The sequence below is a fragment of the Emydura macquarii genome, unplaced genomic scaffold (genome assembly GCF_026122565.2).
Source record: "Emydura macquarii macquarii isolate MOO-44397 ecotype Brisbane River unplaced genomic scaffold, CSIRO-AGI_Emac_v2 contig_561, whole genome shotgun sequence".
Lineage (NCBI taxonomy): Eukaryota > Metazoa > Chordata > Testudines > Chelidae > Emydura > Emydura macquarii.
The window spans coordinates 16,701,071-16,719,843 of NW_027130698.1; the positions used below are offsets into that span (position 1 = coordinate 16,701,071).

At 58.2% G+C, this 18,773-nt stretch overlaps 1 protein-coding gene and 1 long non-coding RNA gene across 2 annotated transcripts; one reads left to right on the forward strand and one right to left on the reverse strand.

The window, feature by feature from the left end:
* The first annotated feature begins 5,015 nt into the window (after positions 1 to 5,015).
* LOC137147675 (uncharacterized) lies at positions 5,016 to 17,584 on the forward strand. The gene is made up of 2 exons (XR_010918299.1): positions 5,016 to 5,152; positions 16,969 to 17,584. It is a non-coding gene; the product is annotated as an uncharacterized lncRNA (long non-coding RNA).
* LOC137147674 (thyrotropin-releasing hormone receptor-like) lies at positions 9,859 to 17,551 on the reverse strand. Its single transcript, XM_067539976.1, has 3 exons — positions 17,175 to 17,551; positions 15,374 to 15,797; positions 9,859 to 10,409 (listed from the first exon to the last, which is right to left on the reverse strand). The coding sequence occupies exons 1-3, from the start codon at positions 17,549 to 17,551 to the stop codon at positions 9,975 to 9,977; spliced, it is 1,236 nt and encodes a 411-aa protein (XP_067396077.1). The 3' UTR covers positions 9,859 to 9,974.
* Positions 17,585 to 18,773: the final 1,189 nt, after the last annotated feature.

An 18,773-nucleotide genomic window follows, 5' to 3' on the forward strand; every position in this document is an offset into this window, starting at 1 on the left:
AGCAAATATGCGTTCTTTTGTCTAAGGCAACCTGAACTTCTGCGCTGCCACCCAAACACATTGAGAACCTCGTTCTAGCACGCCCAGAACCGACATCCCACTGGAATATCAATGGCCGGCGAGTTGCTAGTTTTCCGGTGATCGGTTACACGCCCTCTCAGCGGGTATATAGCATGACACCAGCGTATTAAGTGTAGTGACACAGGCAGGCCTGACACAGAGAAGGGAACCATCCAGGGGCGTCCACCTCTGCGGGGTTAGAGATCCTTGTGCCTCTGCTTACAAGCCCTTCTCCCTGCTTCGCCAGCCCCTTGCTGTTTGTTATTTATCTCAACTCCTTGGCTCTCCCGCTGCTTTTCTTCTCCCTCCCCTGAGCTCCCGTCCTGCCTAGGATTTCCCCGAAGGGATTCTCCTTACACCCAATTTCTTTCTTCCCTTCCTGCTTTCCCTGCACGGACCTTTCCTCTCTGCTTACGTTTATCATCAAGCAGCTCATCCCATAACCCTCGGGCTTGGGTCAATCTAGCACCTGCCGCTTTCCTGTCTTCTCTCCAGGCTGTTTGTGCCTTCTTTATTCCCTTCCTGGCTTTGGCCCAAGCTTCCCAGGATGGTGGGGCAGAAAAGCAGTGTGGTCTTCTGTCTTTCCCTTTCTGGCTCTGGTCTTGGCTTTAATTCCACTGCTGCTCCCTCGGGCCCCTCCGTGGTACTAGCAATAATGTGCTCCACGGATATGCCCATCTATCTGGGTGGGCTCCCACCTCTCTGGCTGGGGGTAGGGGAAGTTGGTTACATGTAATTGGACCCTCTGGTTCCCGTGGCCTGATTTCTCTGGCTTGGTGAAATCCAGCGTGCGTGGGGAATGTACCATTAACGCTCAGTACTTCCCGTCACAAACCTGCTTGTCTCACATAGTAATCAGGGAGTCAGGCCCCCCGTGAACAAGGGGCTAAGCAGGCTCAGCTCTTTTCCACGCCTTGCCCAGGTGCTCCGGGCACGGCATCAGTCTAAGGGCTGCTCGGGGAGGCATTTCCCTTGTGCCGGCACGGGTGGAACTTCCAGCCAGCACATCAGTAAAACCCTGGCATGAATACAGGGGGTAAAGTGCAGGGAACAAGGATTCTATTCCCCCCGCTCCCTGGCCACCAAAGGACAGATAAAAGCTGTAGCAAATTGCCTTGCTCTCTTAGTTGCCCAGTCCCAGTTCTGGGAGGGGAGGGGAGGGAATTCTCACTGCAGGAGTAATTGTTTCAGCCTGTGTGTGCTTATTAGAAGGGGCTGGGGGAGGTGCGAAACCCTCCCCCGCCCCCCAAGTGTTTGCACTTGTTCAAAGTCCCAGAGGCCCAGAGCTGAGGGGTGGGGAGAGGCCATGGCCCCAGCATTTTTAAGCAGTGGTCCGAGACGAAATCAGTACGGCTGCTGCCGGAGAGGTCACGAGCATCACTCTGGCGGCGTGGCTGAAACGCCACAAAAATTTGGCTGGGCCAAACGGTGCTGTGATCTGGAGAATGGGGAACCAGTTCCCAAACGGTGGAGCACAGGGGAGTCTTGGCAGTAACCACTCATGCACTGTGTGTGTAAATGAGATGGGAGACTCTCTGGCCAGCAGAGATCCAGGGTCGCTGCAGGAGAGTGGGGGGCGGATGAACAGGGACTCCAGAATTCCCCCTCCCCCAAGAAATATCTGAACTGACACCCCCAGCCAGGCTTCTCTAGGGTTAGGTGCCTCATTTCCAGAAGCGCCCCTGAAACCTGTAATGATCCAGCCAATTACTGTGGGGGGATGAGGCCAGGCGAGCTCTGCTCTGTTTCCGCACATTAAAAAACCAAGAGCTGGTATTTCTGTCTTTGCCTTGAAATTCCTTGTGAAGCTGCCGCTTGCCGCGGTGCAGCTCTGCTAATGGACCCGGCCGCCGTGCCAGCCTTTGATCCTGGCAGCCGAGAGAGGCTGCTGCAGAGCGCCTGCTCTCGCGGGCAGGGGCGGAGTGGGCGCTCCGGCTCCCTGAGGACGGCAGGCCGAGCGTAATTAGAACTCGCTACGGAGCAGAGAGGCCAAGGGGCGGGGGCCTCTTCCCAGTTCCACGTGATCATTTGAGGCAGGGGTCTGGGGGGAAGAGGGAAAGCAGCGGCGGGCAGGCACTGATCTAGCCAGCCATGCCGTCGCCACACCATTTCTCAGGTGGGGGGCGGTCCCCCATGGCTCCCCATTACACTCCCCCTTAGCGCAGCTAAGGTTTTGTGACCCCCTCCATGGCTAGCTTGGCTTTCTCTGCTGGCACAACACCGCGCCACGGTCACTCAGCACCTCATGGCAACACCAGGGAGCCCAGCAGCTGCCCCTTCACACCCCAAACTGCCGGGATGTTTGTAGCAACAGGCTGGGGGGCATGGCTGGCAAATGTCCCTGTATTATTGTAGGTCCCTCGTCCACCCCCCACCTCACCTCTTGCTAACTAAAGAACGGTGGAAGTTCCGAGGCAGCAAATAGCTGATCGCTGGCTTGGAGCACAAAAACCCCTCTGCCAGCCCGAAGCAAAGGGCAAGACATTGACGAGCCGTTGGACAGGTTCCTGGCTGCTGCGGTGGCTGGCGTTTTATCCCGATTCAGTCCGAATTTATCCGCGAGATGGGCCTGAGCCAAACGCCCCTGAGCGTGGGCCCTGGAGCCTGGCTCTGAATTTCACCGCGTTAGGCCGTCTCTGATCAATCCTGAGGACCGGGAGCCATCGGAGCTGTGCATTGGGGGTGTCTAAGTGAACTCCTGGCTTTGGTCCCAGCCCTTTCTAGCCCCAAGCCCGTCCCTGGCGGCTCTTCCCCGCCCCAGCAGCACGTGGGCTTTCCCAGCTGGCCTGACAAACCTCCCACGGGCTGAACTGTCCAGGATGAGAGGCCCCATTGCCCAGCCCCTATCAGACCTCTGCCTAGCCCTGGCGCCAAGAGATTTGTCTCCTGACTCAGCACCTCACCGGCGTTTCACTCTGCCTCACTCTCTGCTGCTTGTGAGGAGGCATCTCTCTTCCTGCGGGAGGCCAGGGTGACTCGGCTAGGGATGGGGCGAGCCCGGTGCTGACTTACATTGGATTTGCCTCCCTGGGAGGTGGAGGGGACGGCTCAGATATTGACGGCAGGCAGTGCGTGACCACCAGTGCAGAGGACTGAGTGTGCGTGTCAATGCAGGCAGAAGGTGCCTTGCATGACTGGGAGACAGCAATGCCAGTGGGGGACCCAGGCGCCTCTGCCCTGCCCTGCCCTGGGTCTGGCCGAGGGAGGCTGGAGGCACTCCTTCCTCCAGCTAGCCACACTCGCTCACTCTCTGCCTCGAGGAGGGTGGCAACATTTAATATCCCCATCCCTAAAACCCTGTGTCCCCATCCATCACCAGCCCCATCATGTGTCTAGCCCAGATGCTGCTGGTGCCTGCTCTGCCTGACAGATCAGACTGCACAGGCCTCTTCGCCAGCTCCCAGGGTCTCTCTGCCTTCCATTAATCTTCCTTTCACGTTCGTTTCCTTCCCCTTGGCCGGCATCTGACAGGTCTCGGGTGAGAGAGTTGCCAGGGATCTCCGGTGCTTTGCAGCTTGCTGAAGGAGCGGCTGTCTCGCCCTTTCTCAGGACGAAGAGCCCAGCTCCTTGGTTGCGGACTGTCAGGTTTGGAAGCTACAGGTCGTCTGAGCCACATGCACGGAGGAGAGAGAGGCTAGGCGGAAAATGTGAGATGAGGGGGGATGGAAGAGACGGTGGGCAGAGTCCCTCCCCAGGCAGGGTCCCTAGCATCACCCTGCACCCCTCCCTGCATAACCCTGGGGCTGCCCCTGTCTCCTGAGAATCCTGTTTGCTGCCCCCCCGGGGCATGAGCTATTCGATATATTCTGCAGCCCCCAGCTCAAAGGCTTCCGCCAGCTGCTTACATCTGTTACAGGGTCAGCGGGATGGCCCAAGGGTTAGAGCCGTCACCTGGCGCCCAGGAGACCTGTCTCCTGGTCTCTGCTCTGCCACAGATTCCTTGAGTGACCACAGGTGAGTTTCTCGCTGCCTCGGTTTCCCATCCATTTGCTGGGGATAATTGCCCTGCCCTGCCTCCCAGGGGTATGGCGAGGAGAACTCTCATGGGAGAGCTTGCCCCTTCTCATCTGTGGCTGGCCGGTGCCCACCCGCTCTCCCAGGGGGCAGAGGAGCCGGGCTGAAGCCTCCCTCCTGGGAAGGCGGGCCTGAGGCCCGGCTATGGGGCTTTGTCAGGGACCTGCGGGGGGAGGGGGTAAATCCAGCCTCCTGGGTGCTTAGCTGTGGGTCTGAGAGCCCAGCGGGCGGGTGGGTTGACAGCCTCCGGGGGGCTGAGACCTAAGCCCAGGCGGGATCAGGGCTCCTGTATTTTGTGAGCGTTTGGGGACCCTGCCACCCCAGAAGAGGGGGTTCCACGTTCAGCGTGACGGGACTGGGAACCGACGCACAGCAGCTGCAGGGCCTGGCCCTGCCTGGAGGAGGCGCCCAGGGGGCTGCGTACCTGCCAGATGCGAGAGTGGCTAGGGGAGGGGACGGCGCAAGGGGTGCAGGCCTGGCCCCTCTGAAGGCTGGAGCCTTTGCTGCACCCCCTTGGCCATGGAGGAAACCACCCCCCGAAGGGGTGAGGCTCGGCCGTTGGCTTCACCAGACATCTTGAGGAGCAAATGAACAAGCGGGCAGGGGGGACCTGTTCCTGGCTCCCGCGGTTTGTGGGCCGTATCCCAGCTCGTGCCCGGAGGCCGCCCGTGGCAAGCGAGGTTTAATAAAACCGACAAATGGCTGGGCTAATAAAGCGGGGGAGGTAATTGAGTCATAAACCGAGCCACCCTGGCAACCACAATTGCTTTGCAATTCCCCCATCGCTAATTAGGGACCTAATTAGTGGGAGAGTGCAGGCACCTGCCAGCAGTTCCCATTACAGGGAAGGTGGGGGAGGCCGGGCCGTAGAGCTGCAGTTAAAACAGCCCCTGCAGCTTGGGTGACCCCAACTTAACTCTGGCGTGTTCTGCGTGGGGCCGCAGGGGGCACCGAGGGGCTCTGACCACCTTCGTGGCAACTGGCTGCTGCTTTCACTGCTCCCCTCCACCGGCCACGGCAGATCCTGCTGCTTCCCTCTGCGCTGCTGCTTCCGGCCCTTTGCACAAGCCGGTCCAAGGTGAGTGGTTTCCTCCCTGAAGCCCCACAGAGGGGAAGGCCTCTGGCTCTCCCCTCCCTGCCCGATTCTCCTCTCGCACTGGTGGGAGTTGGTGTAACTCGGCTGTGGTCAGCCGTGGTCCAGTGGCAAAGCCAAGGGGAGGGTGGAGAATCAGCCCCTCATTCTCCTCTGGGGACTGGCACGTGCTTATCTGCAGCTTCCAGCCTCACGCTTCACTTGGCTTTACATGAGAATGGCCGTGCTGGGTCAGACCAAGGCTCCCCCTAGCCCAGTATCATGTCTCCGCCAGTGCCCAGGGCCAGGCACTGCGGAGGGAGAACAACAGAACAGGGCAATTTATCGACCGATCCATCCCAGCTGCTGGCTTAGGGACACTCGGAGCGTGGGCTTGCGTCCCTGACCATTCTGGCTAGTAGCCATGGATGGGCCTATCCTCCAGGCACTTATCTAGTTTTTTTTAGAACCTGGTTATACTTTTTGGCCCTCACCCCATCCCCTGGCAAGGAGTTCCACAGGTTGACTGTGCGTTGTGTGAAGGAATATTTCCTTGTGTTTCTTTTAAATCTGCTGCCTAGTAATTTCATTGGGTGACCCCTGGGTCTTGTGTTCTGGGAAGGGGTAAATAACACTTCCTGATTCACTTTCTCCACCCCAGTCGTGATCGTATAGACCTCTGTCATATCTCTGCCCACCCCCCACCGCCAGTCGTCTCTTTTCTAGTCCAGCAGCCCCAGTCTTTTTCATACAGAAGCTGTTCCAGACCCATCCTCACTTTTGTTACCCTTCTCTAACAACTAATGGAGATTTTTCTCCAGCTGCTGCTGGAGTTCTAAAAAAAAAAAAAACCTGCCATGCAGGGCTGCTGGCGGGAGCAGAGGACACAGAAACGATGAAAGGGGGGCTGGTGAAGGCCCAGGGGAGCAGGCAGTGACTTGCCCCAGAGCCCAGCCCCGCCTCCCCCCAACCTCTGCACAGCTCCTGCTCCGTTCAGGGGGTGCCACTGTCTGGGGCCGCCATTTGGCTCCCCGCATCACCCGGCTCCAGCAACGGTTCTGCCCCAGGCTCCGGGCGGCTCCCCATCCGCTCCCGCTTGCAGCATCTCTGGCGCCAGACACTCTGCACCTGGGGCAGAGAAGGAGCCGCCCAGCCGGGAATGGCAGAATCACTGAAATGCTGTTCTGGCTCCTTTTTAAAAAAAAAAAAACCGGGCTGGAAGGGTGTCGGGGAGTGATTGGGCACGACGCAAGCATGGCCTCTTGCCAGGTGGGTGAGGGCTGCGCTCTGGCAGCGGGAGGTTGATTTCTCTCTTCTCGGCTGTTGGGAAGCTCTGAGCAGCCCTGGGGGGAGGAGGAGGATGGCGCGAGAGCCGGGAAATCCAAAGCGACCAGAAGTTTGTTACCAGCTAGTTCAGACGCTGCATGGGTGACCGCGGGGGCCTGCTTTGTGCTGGGGAAACCGGGCCGCTGGGGGGCGAAAGTGGGTCTGTGAACGTCCAGAGGGGATGCTGGAAACTCAGCCCTTTTAGTAGTGAGACCAAGTCAACTGCACAAGGTGTCGGAGCTCCCCGCTCTCCCCCGCTGGCTGCCGGGTGATGCCGGGGGCAGGACTCTGTTACCTGCCAACTCCTGAGAGCGCTGGCACCCCCATCGCACAGCAGGGAAAGTGAGGCAGGACTTGCCTTGGTCCTCCGAGGGAAACGGTGTCAAAGCCAGAGATAGAATGCCTAGGGCACTGCCGGAGCAGATCACCCTTCTAGTCCAGCATCCTGACCCCGACAGCAGCCTGCATCTGATACCTCAATTCAGAGGGAAGTGCAAGATCCCCTGTACGGGCTGGTTATGGGATAACCTGTCCCCTCCCCCTCCCCCCCCCCGGAAAGTTCCCTCCTGCCACTCCAGCATCTAGGGGCTGGTTTAAGCCCTGAAGCGGGAAGGTTCGCTCCTTTCCCCAGCACTCGGTGTGTTCTAAATCTGTATTATTGCCCCTCTGGAGGTTCTTGCGTCTGTCCAGTCCTTTTTTTTTTGTTTTTGTTTTTTGAATCCCGCTAAACTCTTGGCCTCCACGAAACCTTGTGGCAAGGAGTTCCACAGGCCTTGTGTGCACAAGTATTTCCTTTCTATCCTCCTCAAGTCTGCTGTGTTTCCATGTCGTTGAATGTCCCCTGGCTCGTGTGTTGAGAGGCTGTTCCTGGCTCCAGGAAGGGGACTCAGGCCACTAAAAATCACCTCTTTCCTGCATTCCTTGTGGCCTCTCTAGCTAAGCAGGTTGAACAAGAAACTCTCCTCTTGGCCATTTCTGGTGTGTGTATGGAACGCGAGGTCAAAGCCTGGGGTCCTAACCCCCAGGCGGCGTGGTGGAGGGAGCTGTTGGCGTCTCAAAGCAGCTGTGAATACTGCGGTTTTGTCTGTCTCTCTAATGGGCCCAACCAAAAGCGTTGATCTAAATTGCCCTGTGCTGGGGGGCTGTTCATCAATCTGTGCTCTGGGCCAGGAACTCCTGTCTCAAATACATAATGAACAAGAGGGAGAGAATTTCAGAATGAACTGTTTATTCTCAGCGAGCATTACGAGCCATTACAATGAGAGGCCAATGCCTTCCGCTTCTGTGCTTGCTTTGCACAGGCTCCTTAGCCTCCCGGGGGCATGGCTAGGGCTGCAACCCAAGATCTAGTCACCTTCTGGCATTTCCCGCCCTCCAGCTAGTGACATCTTGGTATTCTTTGCTCACTACATCTCCCTTGCTGTAACCCAGCTCAGTGATGCATGCCCGATCTGAATCGTTAGACATCCCAGGGAAAAGTAGCATCAGTTCCCCCCGCCCCTATCCCCGTATGGATCAATTCTCTGCTGGTCAGAGAGATGGGGAGGAAGCCCCAAAGCAGGCTGTTGTAGATGGGGATTTGCAACTAGCAAGCAGTGACCAGGCCTCAGGTTATACGGACCCTTACAAATGGCTTCTCAGGGCGCTGAGCGAGCCGGTGAACAACAGAAATACAAATACTGATAAACAGAAAGGCTTGAAATACAAAGAGGCGACGCTCCCCAAACCCGTCCACAATGGCGCCCACACACCTGCAAGCATCTGCCTGGGGCCACATGGTTTTAGGTTCTGCAGATGCAGATGTGAATTAAAACAGCAGCTACCTGGCTTTATGCCGGGTTTACACAAACCCATTTGGACACAAACATCACCCCCTGTGTGTGTGGCAACACAGGGGCTCTGCAATCAAGCTGCAGTGGCTCTGGCAGCTGGCGGGCACCGCACGTCCTGCTCGTACACCAGTGCTTTGGTCAGTAATAAATCTGGAGAGAGGCCAGAACTGGAGCGTCTAGGAATTCCACAGGGGGGTTGATGTGGGGGCTGGATCCCATTTCTGCAAATGGCCCCATATTTATAATGGGCTGCACCAGAAGTCTGGTGAATCAAATACTCCCGATCTTGGCAGGCGATCCAAAACGTGCGGCTGCAGCCCATGTTTAATAAAACCAACCAAATAATACGTGCAGTAAGTGGGGGGAGGATAAAGTCTACCTAGTCCAGTCCCTCTTTCTTCCCCACCTGTGACCCCTCCAGGCTCCGCATTAGCTCCCCTTGTAACACCCCAGTCCTCACCTGCAGATGGCCCTTTGGTAAAGCGCTGCAGATACACACTATGGAGCGATGGTGCAGGGGACTCGGCTCCGGCTTTCTGCCCTGGGCCCCGGCGAGTCTAACACCCGTCCGGTTTGGCGGACCCCCCAGGGGGCTGAGTAGAACCGCTGCTCGACTGCATTCATTGCTCTGGAAAAGGCCGGCATTCGAAGGGTTAAATAGCCAGCAAGGACCCCCCCCCGCTTTTCTGTGCAATGCTCAATGAGGCCCACATCAAACCTGCAGCGCCGGGGCCGTTGAGATTGTCTGCCTGACGCCTTCTCTGGTGAGCAAAGCGCCGGTAGGACACGGGGCCGTTTGCTGCCTTGCGATGGGGACAGGCAGTCCCTCAGCGAATCCAATCAAAGATTCTCTAAGGAGGCCCATGATGCTAGGGTGACCAGACGTCCCTATATTAGGGGCTTTGTCCTGTATACGCAACTAGACCCCCTCCCGCCCCCTCCCCCCCAAAAAAGGCACCATCCTCCTCCGTCTCTGTGCACCCTGGATGGGCCCTCACCTGTGTGTGCTCTGTGAGAGCTACTGATGGATGTTGATCCAGATCGGGTCTGGATTACGAGTCTGCCCCCATAGCTCTGCGTGGTTTGAGTTTGGTTCAGCCCGCCTCTGATGGGACGCGTGTGTGGCTGCACGGTGGCAGCTGGTCGCGGTAGGCTGCAGAGAATGGAACATCTCTTCCCCCCCGGGACCCCTCAGCCCCCCAAAGGTAACGTCCCACGCACACCGCCCGCGCTGCGCCTGCCGTTCCCTGCTCTTGACCTCCTGCCTCCTCAGCCCTTCGGAGCAAGCCCACCCTTGTGGCTGAGGTCAGCCTGGCGGGATCTCCCTGCCAAGAAAGTAGCTTCCAGCGGCATCAGCGTGCTGCCCCCGCCTTCCTTTCATCTGCCTTGGCTTGGTGTTTACAGCCCTCGGCGTGACACCAGCCAGAGGGGGACATGGTTGGAGGAGACGGTGCTTTGTCCTCAGGGTGTGTAAGCATCAGAGGAGGGTCTGAGGGGAGAGTCCTGCATCCTTCCCTCTGCCCCCCAACCCATCCCAACTCCTTCCCCAGACAAAAGGTACCCGTGGGCTGGCAGTCTGCAGATCGGCACCGCCCAGCCCAGCCTCCCCCATGCGTGGAGTGCGTCTGTAGACGGAGGAGGGGGAGGCAGTGAACCGGGAGGCGGGTGATCTACACCACGCTGAAGTACAGCCCTTCCTCGTCGCCTCCCTGGCAGGGGGGCGCTGGCTGCTGCTGGCTGGGGAGGGCCGTGTCGCTCGCCGGCGGGGCTCGCTTGCCTTCCTCGTGGTCTGGGGCCGGCGGCGGGGCCGGCAGGGGCTCCCTAGCCTGGCTGCAGCTGGCCGTGGCCCTGGAGAGGCTGTGGGGCGGCGCCGCCTCCTCCCCGCACTTGCAGAGGCGCTTGAAGGCGGCCCGGAACTTCTGGGACATGAGGTTGTAGACGACCGGGTTGATGGCGCTGTTGGCGTAGACGCAGACCCGGGAGAAGAGGATGAACCACGGGTCGAGGAAGGGGCGGGCCACGAAGGAGTTCACCAGCACCAGGGTCCGGTAGGGCATCCAGAGCAGGGCAAACAGGATCACCACCACCGCCAGCATCTTGGTGACCTGCAGAGGGGACACCGGAGAGGGGCTCGTTGAGTCCCTGGTACCCTGGTGCGTTGCCACGGGGACCATTTGCCTCCCATGGAGACCAACGTGCAGACTCCAGCCTCCTGCCGCAAAGCTGCTGGCCCACGGACCGGCAGCCCCTAACTTGCCACAGCGGAAGCGCTCCCTGGGCAAGCCTAGCCAGCGGGATCAGGCCTGAGACCACAGCGTGCCCACCCCACCTGGGGTGTCAGGCCAGCGGGACCGGATGGCTCAAAGCCGTGGAGCTGTGAGGGCGGGGAAGGACGGGGGTGGGTTTCTGCGTCCTTCCCCGGCTGCGGGACGCCTTGGGATCCACCGCAGCCCTGCCTTGCCCTCTGCAGCCGGCGCGCCTGAATCAGAGAGTCCCCCGGTGGGAACCCACCCCGGCATCCCTGAACGGGCCTGTGCCAAGGCACGGGGGCCCTGCCTGAATCCGGCAGGCCTAGCCAGCGGGTGCACAGTGGGGAGGAACTAAGCAGGGCTGGCGGTCGAAGGCCCGACGCCCCCGCCCGCTGAGCATCCCTGGGGGCTCTCTGGAGGCAGCTGGGCGAGAGGAGAAGGTGGCAGAGCCCCACAGCTAATGACCAGAGGGCTGGCTTGTAATCGGGGCTTGGCTGTGGGGCTGACCTGCCACGGAGACATGCCAGTCCACCCATGCCAGCTGCAGCTCTGCCTCCAGGAGCACCAGCTCCGGCACTGGCCAGGAGCGATGGGGAAGGGGTGGGTGGATTGTCTGAGTCGTCTCTTGAAGCTGTGAGCTACTGACCTCAACCCGACGCCGGGAGGGCAAAGCGCAGGCGGATTTGTCTGTGCCTCGCTCCCAGACAGCGACAGCCACGGGTTCTGCTCCCCGTGTAGCTCTGCGGGGGCTGGACCAAGCTGATTTGAAGTCTGGGGTAAAGCCCCTCTTTCCCCAAGCATGCGCTGGGCGAAACACAGCTGGGCAGCTGCCATCCTGACTGCCGGGTGCAGAGAGGACAAACCAGCTGGAGCCAGGTGGCACCGGGAGAGCCCAGGCCAGTCTCACAGAAACAGCTCTGTCTTTCCTCAGCTTGTCTCCTCTGCTTTGAGCGACTGGTAGATACAGCGTTCAGGAAGGTGAAGGGTTAATAGCCAGGGCTGGTGTGGGGGCAGGAGCTGGGCCCCCACCCTCACCCCAGTTCTGCCAGAATGAGCCACGTTCCGGATCTGAAGCACTTTTTATTATTCCAGTCCCAGAAAGCCATCCCACCTACCTTCCCACCGCCATCCCTGGGCTGCTCCATCTCTCTCACGCACACCCTTTTGCGAATGCACCTGTGTCCTGATTTATATGTCCTCCAATCATCCGCTGCCGTGGAACAAATCTATGAAGGGCCTGTTTATTTCAGCCCTTTCCCAATCTCCCCCGAGGCCCTCATGTCTTTCTGGAGGCCCATGAATAACCATTCCATCTCTGAGAGGATGATTAAATCCCCTCGGCGCGCCGGCCTGGATTCGCTCGCTACGCAGGGCATTGGGAGTGAATAATGTCCTGTCGGCCGCGGTGAGGTTCTCTGAGACTCGCCTCTCCCGTTAGCAGGTTTGATGGCTTGTTTGATACTGAGTGAAGTCACAGGGCAGGGAGAGAGACAGAGCGGAGCCCAGATGTGGGGTTCAAAAAAGAATGAGATAAGTCCATGGCGGATAGGTCCAACAACGGCTATTAGCCGAGACGGTCAGGGATGCAGCCCCACGCACCGGCTCTCCCCAGCCTCTGACTGCCAGAAGCTAGGAGTGGACGACGAGGGACGGACCGCTCGATGATGACCTGTCCTGTTCATTCCCTCTGAGGCACCAGACGCTGGCCGCTGTCCGAAGACAGGACACTGGGCTAGATGGACCATGGGTGTGACCCAGGGTGGCCGTTCTCATGCGGAACATCTGTGTCTTCCACTTAGGAGGTGACGGCCCCGCCGCCCTGCACGTTCTGCGTGGGAAGGACTCTCCTGTATCCCTGGCTCCAGCTTGTTCACACCGCCCAGGGGCTGCCCTGAACATCGGCGCAGGTGAGAACGTCTGAGATTATTCCCATCGTGGCAGTGTAAGGGCTGCAGGACCAGAGCTGGCAGGGGACGGGCACGTTGAGAACGGAGCCAGTGGTTGAGAACAGTGCTTGGTAGGTGAGGACCATTTGCCTGGCTCCCCCAAGCGCCCAGGACTGCTCAGTGACGTCCAGGACGCCAGCAAGGAATCGCCAGCTGCTCGTAAAGCCGAGCTCATTGGATGCTAGCGCTACCACCCAGGCCTGCTCCCCTTCCCCTCTGGATCGAAAGCCTTTGACCCCAGCTGCCCAGGAGGAGACCTGGGCTCCGGTCCCCCTGGTGTGGGGATGGCTGCTCCCTAGCTATGGGGCGACTCCAGCATCTCTCGCTGAGGGTTGTAGCATTGCTGGTTAGAAAAACACCCCCTCCTTCCTGTTGTCAGCTGCGCTGGATTGCTCCGGTCCTTGCTGAGGAAGGAGAACGGCGGAGGCTCAGCCGGTCGTTGACGGAGGGGCCCTTTGCGTCACTGGAAGCTTGCGGACAGGCCAGGACAAAAGCAGCACCACTTAGCAATGCCTGTTCGAGCCTCACAATGCAAAGTGAGGAGACTGCAGCGTAGGAGGGAAGCTGCCCCTGCCATTTATCAGCTGTGGGCCCCATTGTCAGACATTTCCCCTAACACACACACACACACACACACCACACTGTTGCTACCCCTGTGCTCTTCCGAGGGGTCAGGGAGGAAGAATGGGTGACCCTCACTCCTCACCAGCCCAGGGCAGCAAGTACCTGCCCTCTGTGCACCAGACAAGAGGAATGCCTTCCTGGGAAGGGTACAATTGTGCACTACACCTCGATAACACAACCCGGCCTGTGCGTTAAGCACAGATAACCTGGCTGACACGGTGCAAAACGCGGGGATTTGGCAAACAAACGATCGAGCTTGAGTTGTTTCGAAAGCTGAGCATGGGGTTTTCATCCCCCAAGGCACCTGGGCGCCTGTAACTTCATTTTTAAGCACCGCGGGGGCATAGTTCATGTGCATCAGCTCGCTGCAGGTGCGAACGCTCATAGGCATTTGTGCATGGAGGGACCAGCTCTGTTGGAGCGATTGTGCCAGCAAAGCAAGCCTGCAAACGACTTTCTTGGACAATTGCACCTTTAAAAATTAACCCCTGAATCTACAGCTCTGTGCACGGGGAAAATGGGCCCTAGCCGGCAGGGAAAATCCATTAACTGTCTCACTCGAACACTCCTGGAGGAGGGGAAAGCAATAGCCAAAAAGTGCTAGCGTCGGGAAGGAGAATCAAGTAGGGGCCGGCCCACGAAGCTAGAATGAGGCGTGACTGGATGATCGAAACCTTTAGAAACTTTCCGACAGTGACATCTCCCAGGGAAGCGTCTCCCAAGAAGAAGGCTGGGAGCCCAATGGCTTGGGAACGTTTAAAACGGCAGCAGACAGAGACCTGGCTGCTAGACGCGGCCTGGCCAGCGGGTGGTGCTTGAGGAGTCAATGACCTCCTGGGTCCTGTCTCCACCACCCTTCACAGGCCATTGCATATGCTTCCCGCCCTTTGTACCAGCTCTCTGCACGCTGCCTGGTCTCCACACTCAGCATTTCGCTGGCTGTGCCTCCCGTCCTGCCCACCTGAGCTGGGCCCTGTTAACGGGAGAAGAAACCAGAGCAGTCCCTGGCATGCTGAGACTTTCCCCGCTCATCACACTTGTTGCCGTTAGCAGAATTGCTGCGTTGCTCTCTCTCACACATCTGTCTCCCTCTTAATAACCTGCCACACTGGCTTCCTTTCCCTGAAGGGGGCTGAATGCAGAACAGAAGCACTCGTTCAGTTGCCTCGTTGGGGCCCATTTGGCTCGGCTGCCGGGGGCAGATGTTGTCCGTGGAGCCGGTGGGGTTTGAATCAGGATTTACCGGGAATCTGTCCAAAGTCAGATACGGGGAATCACAGCCTCAGCCACGCCGCAGCAGCAGCAGCCAGGCCCAGAGCTAAGTTTCTTGCCAACCTGCTGGTTCCTTGGCTCTGAGCAGAGAGAAGTTCAGTGGGTGGCGGCCAGAGGGCAGGTAAAGGGGTGTGCGTGCGTGTAGCACAGCAAAGCAGAAGGAACGGGGAACCAGTGTAAATCAGGTAATGGACGAGGGCCCAGCTGTTCCCCAGAGCAGGGGATGCCCCGTTTCCAATCCACCCTCCTTCATCCCAGCCATTGGCATCTTCCCCTTTGGTCCCCCGACAGTCTGACCCTCTGCCACCTGCCTGTAATGTCCACTTGGCTTCAGACCCAGGCCTGTCCCCCCTCTAGGTGCCTGGGAGTGGCTGAGCCTGGTGCCATTAGGAGGATGCTGTCAGACGGACAGTCTCTGGGAGTTTGCTCTATTACCTGCCCCAACCCTGTGTCTAGCCCCTCAGAGCCCATTACGGTATGAAGCGGGATGTGTTCCTTTTCCCCTACTCCCAGGCTCAGCATACAGCATTGCCAGGGAGTTTGAAATTCCCCCCCGTGCAGGGCCTAGCGTAAGGCCAATGCCTGAGGGTTCCGGAGGGCAGAGTCTAGCACCGGACCACGAGGTCTTGTGTTAGGCTTCCCCTGAGAGCTCAGCCAGCCCCGTTCCCCTCCTGCGGCTGCTGTGCTCAGCTGAACCTCGGGGGTGTCTGTGCACATCCGTCAGCATGGCAGGTGCCTCCCTGCCAGCTCAGCTGGGCAGCGCCGGGGAAGCATCTTCCGCCTTTAAACAAAGACTCTCCGCTCACCTTTCCGGGCAGCTGCCGCCTCTTGGGCTGCACCTGCATGCTTCGCTAGAGCATCCGGCTCCCCCCCTCCCCCAGTGGCATTTACCAGGTGTGGGTCAGGAGGCCCTGCTGTGAACCTGCTTCTGCTAGAAGGGCACCCAGCCAGCCCCGGGCACCATGGAAATCTCCATACCTGTTTCCGGGAGGAAAGAGCCCCTCTGGTCCTGGAGCGGTTGCTGGGCTTGCTCCTCTGGGGGTCCACTCCATTCTTCTCCTTCCCACTCCTCTCCCTCCAGGGCTCGGTGGTGGCGGCGGCTTGGTGGGAGATGGGGCTGGCGAAGAGGATTCTCCCGATCAGCCCGTAGAGCAGGGTGGCCACGACCAAGGGGGTGACAAAGAAGAGGGCAAAGTCGAACAGGTAGATGGGCAGGTAGAGGTTGCGGGAGACCTTGTAGCCGCACTCCAGGTGCTGGCTCTTGTTGACGTTGATGTCGACCAGGAAGAACCAGAGCATGCAGTAGATGGAGGTGCAGATCCAGACGAAGGCAATGATGCGCTTGGCCCGGGATACTGTGCACATGGTCTGCGCGCGCATTGGGTGGCAAATGGCGATGTACCTGGGGATAGGAAGGATAGAGCCATGACACTGGCCAGGAGGAAAGGGCTATGCAGGCAGGACGGGGCAGAGACGACTCATGGCAGGGAGGAAGGAGACATAGAGGCCTTCTATAGCAGACTCAGCTGGCGCCACCTGCATGTCCACTCTGGTCCTCGGAGACCTGAACACTACAAATTAGAGAGGCAGCATGGCCTAGCAAACAGGGCACTGGTCTGGGAGTCAGGAGATTCCTGGCTCTGCTGGGTGACCTAGGGCAACTCATTTCCCCTCCCGCCCTCCTTCATCTGTCTTGTCTATTTTGAATCGTGGGTGCCAGAACCGGGGGGAGAGGTCTGGGGGACATGCCCTGCCCCCCACTTTTTAACAAAAGAAACATAAGCGCACACACACACTTCTACAAAGGTTCCAGCGCCCTTGTTTTGAACATAAGCTCTTTGGGGCAGGACCGTCTCTTTCTATGTATTTTTATTAGCGCATCCATCACCAGGGGGCCCTAACCTAGGTCCAAGCCCCTAGGTGCTACTGCAATACAAACAGCAAAGTCCCTTTTCATTCCTGCAGCAATTGAGAGGCATACAGCTGGGCTTTCCTGCTCCCCTCAGCCCAGTGGAATGAGCTCTCCGAAATGCCAGCACTGCACCGTTTGAATCACATCCATCTACAAAATACAAAGGCCGTGACCAGAGCACAGGGCTGCTGGGGGAAGGTTTTCTTGGCACATATTCAAACGCGATCTATGCGCCGATCTGCCCTGACCAAGAGCGGGTGTCCATGCGACGGTAGCAGGGCCAATTTTCAGTGCCAGCCCCATGGGGGTGTCCCTGTCTGGCCTGGTGTGCGCTAACCCCTGCCTGTGCGTGTTTGTGCATGAACGCTTGTGCATGCGCCTGAATGACTTTCACACCAGCGCGCCCACTCTGGTACTCCGCTCCGGGCAGTTGGAGTTGCATGCACAAAACCCAGTCGTCCCAGTGGGCAGGTGGGGTGGGTGAAGAATGAGCCTCGTCATTGGGATGGGGACACCTTTCCATGCCTAGTCACTGGTTCCCCTTGGGTCCAGGCCAGGAGTGACTAAGAGCTGCTACCGTTCACTCACGGATGAGTAGCCTCTGTGAGTAGCCTGGTGGGCTGGGTCTAGTTAACATTAGTGCTAATTGGCTCCCTTCCAGGTAGCCTCACCAGAAAGGCCGAGAACTGAGTAATCACCAGAGAGTGAACTACTGTCCCGTCCTTAGAAGGGGTCTGTCCGCGTCAAGGCGAGGGACATGAAGTGGCATAGGGGAAGCGTTCCCTGCCCTGAGGCCAGAGGCCCCTGATCCCCAGGGCTGCCAATCCAGCACCAAGAGCAACGGGGCAGACCCACGTCTTCTCCCACCTCTCCACGGTGAAGGCCGTGATGGAGCAGGAGGAAACGTTGATGCCCAGATACTGGAAGTAGGTTATCCCGAGGCAGCCGGCGTGTCCATAGATCCACGTCCCCGCCAGACTGTCGGAGACGTTGGGCAAGCCAGCAGCCACCAGGACCATCAGGTCGGCCACTGCCAGGCTGACCAGGTAGCAGTTGGTGGGCGTCTTCATCTCCCGGGTGGTGAGGACCACCAGCACCACCATGACGTTGCCCACGATGCCCACCCCGCAGATCACCAGCACCAGGAAGACCGAGATGGCTTTGTATTCGATCATGTCGAAGACAGCATCGTTGCTGGCCAGGGAGATGTTTGTGGGGCTGTCAAATTTGCTGCTGTTCTCCATGGCTGCAGGCAGGTAGGAGGTGGGCAGAGGAGCTGGCACCACTGGCACCACTGCCTTCCTATGTGCTTCCAGAGCACAGCTCTGTAGAGAACTGGATGGGGCAGGTCAGTTTCTCCAGACACCGAAGAAGCGTTCTTTCTCCTTCAGCCCCAGCCGGATGCTCTGAAGTTTCACCAGACCAAACCTGCTCAGCTTCGTTTGCTGCAGGAAAGGCAGAAAGGAGCAAAGTGAAGGATTATGCACCTCGCCTCTTCTCATTTCCTGCCCTCTCCTCCCCACCCTTCCAAAGGCTCACCCCAGCAAACCTCAAAGGGCGACTGGTTTCTCGTGGGCTTTCCCCGCTTGGCTCTGCCGGCGCTGACCCAGCCCCCTGGCAATGGCAACACACTGCCCGTTGTCTGTTTTTTCTTTTTCCAGCGTAACCCTCACCTGCCAAGCGTGATGAAATCAGTGCAGCTGATCTGAAGCAGCAGGACTGGAAGGGGGGCGAGGACTCTAGCTTTGTATATGGTGTATGAGTCGGGGGACAGTCGCCGAAAAGGGAGGAAGGCAGAGACATTGATGCATTTTGGTTTGTGTTATTTTTCTCTCTAATACCTGGTGGTGGGTTAGTTTGTCAAGAACAAGAGGCATAAAAACTGCTCCCCTGTGCTTGTGGTGTGTGGTGGGAACATGGGCAGTAATGCATCTGTTCAGCTGCAAAGTACTCCTGAACTTTGGGCCTGAGTTCCCATAACGCCTCTGTTTTCAATAATTTCTCCGATCTCTCGCCCACAGCCTTGTCTTGTTTAACGCTGTCACGTCTCTAGCATTCCAGCGGGTGTAAAAGTAAAATGTGAAGTGTTATGTAAGAACAGAAAAAATAGTTCTTGAGGGCCAGATTCTGGTGTGAAAACCAAAAAAATGTCATTATTATTTTGCAAGTGCTGCTACAAAACGTTGGCAGCTGCGTCACCTGCCCAGTGCTTTCGCTCATGTTCTTTGTTTCCTATTTCTGGAAAAAGCGATCAAAAGATTGGCAAACCGATGGGGGAAACAATGCCTCCTGGCTTTGGGGAGAGTTTCTGTGTGAGAAACGTTTGGCCTTGCTCAAGCACTAGAGCCAACCAAGAATGGATACAAAATTGTTTCATTGCAAAAACATTTCAGCCAGTTATCAACGTTCCCCTAAAATGTTCCTGGCCCCATCACTTATCCCCAAGTCCTGTTTTTTGTGTCAAAC